Source organism: Tarenaya hassleriana, unplaced genomic scaffold, assembly GCF_000463585.1.
Source record: "Tarenaya hassleriana unplaced genomic scaffold, ASM46358v1 Cleome1, whole genome shotgun sequence".
NCBI classification, from domain to species: domain Eukaryota; kingdom Viridiplantae; phylum Streptophyta; class Magnoliopsida; order Brassicales; family Cleomaceae; genus Tarenaya; species Tarenaya hassleriana.
This window is the reverse complement of record NW_010960187.1, coordinates 10865857-10871787: the sequence shown is the minus strand read 5'-3', so window position 1 is coordinate 10871787 and position 5931 is coordinate 10865857. Positions and strand designations below refer to the sequence as shown.

At 42.5% G+C, this 5931-nt stretch overlaps 1 protein-coding gene across 2 annotated transcripts in view; it reads left to right on the top strand.

The window, feature by feature from the left end:
- Window positions 1–328: 328 nt before the first annotated feature.
- LOC104823176 (thyroid adenoma-associated protein homolog) overlaps window positions 329–5931 on the top strand; it is a 7936-nt gene continuing 2333 nt past the window's right edge. The window contains exons 1-6 of one of the 2 annotated variants that reach the window (XM_010554624.2): window positions 329–858; window positions 1058–1173; window positions 1302–3830; window positions 4099–4370; window positions 4456–5016; window positions 5133–5931. In XM_010554624.2, the coding sequence (XP_010552926.1) occupies window positions 507–858; window positions 1058–1173; window positions 1302–3830; window positions 4099–4370; window positions 4456–5016; window positions 5133–5931 (4629 nt within the window). In that variant the 5' untranslated portion in view covers window positions 329–506. Of the gene's footprint in view, window positions 3831–4098; window positions 4371–4455; window positions 5017–5132 lie in introns of both variants that reach the window. The other variant, XM_010554618.2, reaches the window with a different exon arrangement.

The window sequence follows — 5931 nt, the reverse complement described above, 5'->3', positions numbered from 1 at the left end:
TGTTAGGATAAGAATGCATATAAAAGAATGTGATAGGCATGTAATAATCATTGTGGGATATTTTCCGACGGCTGGCTTTTGAGATCTTTATAATAAATAATCGTCAAAATAAATTTCATTTTACATTACAGGAACCGATCGTAATATTTATTGGGCTTTCTGAATTACTGCTCCTTCTAATTAGTTCAAGGATTACTTTTATTTGGGCTACACTGTTAAGCCCAAATTTCAACGACATTATTTATTGGGCCTTAATTTTAAGGCCCAATAACGTTTTCTTTTTATAAAATCTGTCCCCCCACTCTTTTCTCCGGCAATCGCCCTAAAACCCTGTCGTTTGATTTTGCCTCTCAAAATTGAACTTCCTCCCAATCGAGCCGCCATTGGAGGGCCTCGCCCGAGCTCGTCGATCCTTCCTCCACCCATGTTATAGACAAAAGAGTGCAGCAAAGTCTCGGTATTTATTTCGGGACAGTTCGTGATTTTTCTTATCAGTTCATTGAACCATGTCCGCAAAATGGCGCGCTCTCCAGCATCGACACCGTTACACTTACAGTGCCGTCGTGTTCTCGGGCTCGTTCTCGGACTCGTTGAGCCGATCTTGTTTGTCGGAGTGTTTTCCGAGGTTTTACGCAGATATTCTGGAATTGGTTTCATTAAATTCTATCTACGTCCAAGTTAGTCACGCCAAGAACGTAGCTGCGTCGTTCGGGGAGGTATTGGCGAAAGCTCATGAAGAAGACGGAGGGAAAGGTTCAGTTTTGTTATCCGAAGCTATTAGGTTTTACTTGGAGGTCTTGTTCATGGAGAACTCTTTGCCTCTGCATAGAACCCTAGTCTCTGCTCTGGCTAAAATACGTAAGTTTCATTCTATGATTAGTTCCTGTTTCCGAGAGCTTTGTAACGAATATGGCGGTTTACGCGATGGTGGGAAGCAGTTCTGTGTGTCTAGAGTGGCTTTGTCTGTGATGGGAATGCTGAAATTGGGATACTTGGTTGATATAATTGAAGATTGTGCTCTTTTGGTTGCCCATGATATCATGTCGGGATTGAACAGGGTCGTCTCCGAGACTGAGGCTTTGGCTAGGCTACCTCCTACTGTTTTGGAGCAATGCCAAGAGGCTTTGTCTTGCTTGTATTACTTGCTTCAGCGTTTTCCGTCGAAATTTAAGGGTATGGTTGGTGAAGAAGCAAACTTTATGGAGACGGTTTTAGCTGTTTTGATAAGCATTTTGAAATCCATGGCCTTTTCTAGGGACTGTTTTGTGGCTGCTGGTGTGAGTTTGTGTGCTGCTCTACAGGTCTGTCTTGAAGATGAAGAGCTTGGATTGTTCATTGCAGAAGGTGTCTTCGATCAAACTGCCTGCGATTTTGGTAACAGTGGTTTTAAGTTTGAGGATGTTGTTGGTAAAGTTCCATTCATTGGGGATATTTGTTCTCAGATACGAAGTTTTTGTTCTTTGAATAGACTCTGTTTGATTCGAGGCATTCTTACTGCAGTTTCCAGGGATATTCTTAATTCCTATTTTGTTCTGTCGAGCTGTTGCACTAACAGTCATAGGCATGGCGAAGAAATTAGTGGTCGCAAAACTATTCTGTATGACGGGATCTTGCCCGAGCTTTGTAACTTCTGTGAGAACCCCACTGACACCCATTATAACTTCCATGCACTTACTGTGTTGCAGATCTGCTTGCAACAGGTCAAGGCTTCTATGGTAGCTAATCTAACTGATTTATCAGAAGAGTATGATCCAATGCCAGAAAACATGGGAACTCGGATACTGAAAATTATATGGAACAACTTGGAAGACCCTTTGAGTCAGACAGTCAAACAAGTTCATCTCATATTTGACCTCTTCTTAGATATTCAATCAACCATTCATCGGACAGATGATACCATGAGGATAAAGACGTTCCTTCGGAGTATTGCCAATGATCTTCTTCGTTTGGGATCACGCTGCAAGGGAAGGTATGTTCCATTAGCATCCTTGACAAGGCGGTTAGGTGCAAAGACATTGTTGGATATGAATACTGGGTTGTTGTTTGAGACTGCAAATGCTTTAATTGATGATGATGTGTGCTGTGCTGCCACATCATTTATGAAATGTTTCCTTGAAATTTTTCGTGATGAGTGTTGGAGCAGTGAAGGCATTGATCAGGGCTATATGCGTTATCGAGAACATTGTCTGCCTCCTTTCCTTTACGGGCTTGCTTCTGGTATGTCGAAACTTAGGTCAAATTTAAACACTTATGCCCTTCCAGTTTTGTTAGAATTGGACGTGGACAGTATATTTCCTTTGCTTGCTTTTATATCAATTGGGCCTGGAGGGGAAATGAGCAAACTAATGCATCCTGAGTTGAGCAACATGAGCATTGAACCAGGAGTTGAACAAAAAGTGGCAGTTTTGGTCTCGCTGCTGAAAGTTTCTCGTACACTTGCTTTGCTTGAAGGGGACATAGAACAAAAAGAAACTGATGATGCAGTTGCATTTGTTTGCATTAAGGGTATAGAGATACAAGTTCCAGTTGAGTGGCTAATAATGGCCTTGACCCATGTTGATGAGTCAATTCGTGTAGATGCTGCAGGGACTCTCTTCTTAAACCCCAAGACTGCTAGTCTTCCATCTCCCTTAGAGCTCTATCTCATGAAGGAGGCCATGCCTTTGAACATGAGGTCATCTTCTACAGGTTTTCAGATGAAATGGACCAGCTTGTTCAGAAAATTCTTTTCTCGGGTCCGTACAGCGCTTGAAAGGCAATATAAGCTGGGAAGCTGGGAACCACTTATAGCTGGTGGAAGGATTGAAACTTGCTTGAGTAATAGGGGCAGCGAGAATGTGGCCCAAAGAGCAGAGAGTCTGTTCAAGTTCATGAGGTGGCTGAGTTCCTTTCTGTTTTTCTCTTGTTACCCTTCTGCCCCTTACAAGAGAAAAATAATGGCAATGGATCTTATACAGATTATGGTTAATGTCTGGCCCATTGTACAGTCCAAAGATGATTTGAATTCTACTTCCCCTCAAGGCTGTCTCTACCCATACAATGATAGTGTCAACTCTCCTGATTCGACATTGTTTCTGGTTGGATCAATAGTAGATAGTTGGGACAGGCTAAGGGAAAGTTCTTTCCGAATTTTGCTTCACTTTCCTACTCCCCTTCCTGGCATTTCAAGTGAAGACATGGTCCAAAGGGTTATTTCTTGGGCCCAACAATTAGTCTGCAGTCCACGTGTAAGAGAGAGTGATGCAGGGGCTTTGGCTCTAAGACTCATCTTCAGAAAGTATGTTTTGGATCTTGGATCAATAGTCAAAGCTTCCACCAATGTTGTTTATTGTCAAAGAGAGTGCAAAAGGATGAATGGTATAGATCAAGTCTCTATAACCAAACGCCCTGTGATTGAGTATATCAAATCCCTTACCGATTGGCTTGATGCCTCTGTGAGGGAGGGCGAGCATGATCTCTCTGAAGCCTGCAAGAACAGTTTTGTTCATGGGGTGTTACTGGCTCTTCGTTATACTTTTGAGGAGTTAGACTGGAATTCTGATGCAGTATTGTCTGGTGCATCAGAGATGAGAAAGGAACTGGACAAGCTTCTTGAACTGGTCACACGGATAACATCATTGGCTCTTTGGGTGGTTTCTTCAGATGCTTGGTATTTTCCCGAGGATGGGGATGACATGATTGATGATGATAGTATCTTGCCAGATGTCCAAGATGAGGATGGTGAAGATGCTCTCCCAGATCAATATGGGGACAAGGATTCAAAAGTTCTGCAGGGAACAAGACAATCAGAACAGATAGTTATGGTTGGCTGCTGGCTCGCAATGAAAGAGGTACTGAGTCTTTTTCATCTTTGAGTTGATTCTTATTTTAGTGTCGCATGGCGTTTTTCTTTTATAGTGCTATTGACGTGTCTCTTCTGGTTGCACCTTGCTGTGGTAGAGCTCTAAACACTGCATCCGTTAATCCTTATAATACCTCAGAAGTATTTAAGTTGAATGGATTAAGATATTCACTTTATCATGTTCCACTGTTCTTGTTATTCTTATGTATTTCTATATTACAGTATCCCAATACAACCTACTTTTTTTTTGTATTTAGGTGAGCCTTCTGTTGGGAACCATCACAAGAAAGATTCCTTTACCTAGCAGCAGCCTTTCTACTTGTGTAGAATCTGCTGATCCGGCTTCTGATGTTAACGGTGGTTTGGTGACTGAAGCATCTGAATCGCTGCTGGACTTGAAGCAACTTGAAAAGATTGGGGATCACTTCTTGGAAGTACTTTTGAAAATGAAGCACAATGGTGCAATAGATAAGACAAGGGCTGGATTTACAGCTCTGTGCAACCGACTGCTCTGTTCCAACGATCCAAGGTATGGTCTTAAGCATCTCGTGCTTTCCCTGTAATATATTATTATCTACCTCATTCATTGACATAGTGTGTTTTTCTTTTCTTAGACTTTGTAAGTTGACAGAATCCTGGATGGAGCAACTTATGGAGAGAACTGTAGCCAAAGGACAAACAGTGGATGATTTGTTAAGGAGAAGTGCAGGAATTCCCGCTGCATTCATTGCTTTTTTTCTCTCCGAACCAGAAGGTTCGCCAAAGAAGATTCTTCCGCAGGCACTAAGGTGGCTAATAGATCTTGCAAAGAAGCCTCTTACGGATCCTGATGGGCGAAAAGGTTCTAATCTTGTGGATAATGATGTGAATCCTTCTGAGTTGGATCCAAGTGAAAAACTTTCAAAGATCCGAGATGAGGGCGTTGTTCCAACGGTGCACGCATTTAATGTTCTCAGAGCTGCTTTCAATGACTCGAACTTGGCCACTGATACTTCTGGGTTTTCTGCCGAGGCTATGATTGTTTCAATCAGATCCTTCTCTTCACCATATTGGGAGGTCAGGAATAGTGCCACACTTGCTTACACTGCCTTGGTCCGCCGAATGATTGGGTTCTTGAATGTTCAGAAACGAGAATCTGCTCGCCGTGCATTATCTGGGCTAGAATTTTTTCACAGGTATGTCTAAGACCCTTCTCCGGGAAAGAATATCTTTGTATTTGTGAGCACCTTTTTGACAGGTCAAATCAACATGTATTGTTTTATCAAGTTGCTAATACTTGCTTTTCTTGAAGGTACCCCTTATTGCATCCTTTCATATACAATGAACTAAAGGCGGCAACTGATATGCTCGACACATCGGGTCCATCAGATTTGAATCTGAAAAATCTGGTCCATCCAAGTTTATGCCCTGTTCTCATTCTTTTATCTAGGCTCAAGCCTTCGGCCATTGCAAGTGAAACAGGGGATGACCTGGATCCCCTTCTCTTCATGCCGTTTATCAAGAAATGCTCTACTCAGTGCAACCTTCGTGTTCGTGTCCTGGCATCTCAGGCCTTAACAGGTCTTGTTTCCAATGAGAAACTCCCGACCGTTCTCTTTGGCATTGCCTCAGATTTACCTATTGATCGAACCCAATACGGGTCCTTCAATTTTTTGCACGGGATATTGTTGCAACTCGGTGCCCTCCTAGATATAAACTGCAGAAGCCTTACTGATTCCTCGAAAAAGGATCAGCTTCTTGGACAGTTACTTGACGTTCTCTCAGAGTGCAAATGGATGGCTTCTCCAATTTTATGTCCCTGCCCTATCCTCAATGCTTCATTCTTGAGAGTGCTTGATCGCATGCTGAGTATTGGAAGGACATGCTCTGGAAGCAAACATCTGAATGCCATTTACACCTTGCTTTTGGATTTATCTGCAAATTGCTTGGATGCAGAAGCCTCTTATGGTTTCTCCTATTATGACCCAACAATTGCTGAGCTCCGGGAACAGGCAGCTGTGTCTTATTTCAGTTGCGTGTTTCAGCCATCCAATACAAGACCCATTCGTTCTTTTTTCTCTGACAGATGGTCAGAACTGGAAATTGCTGAA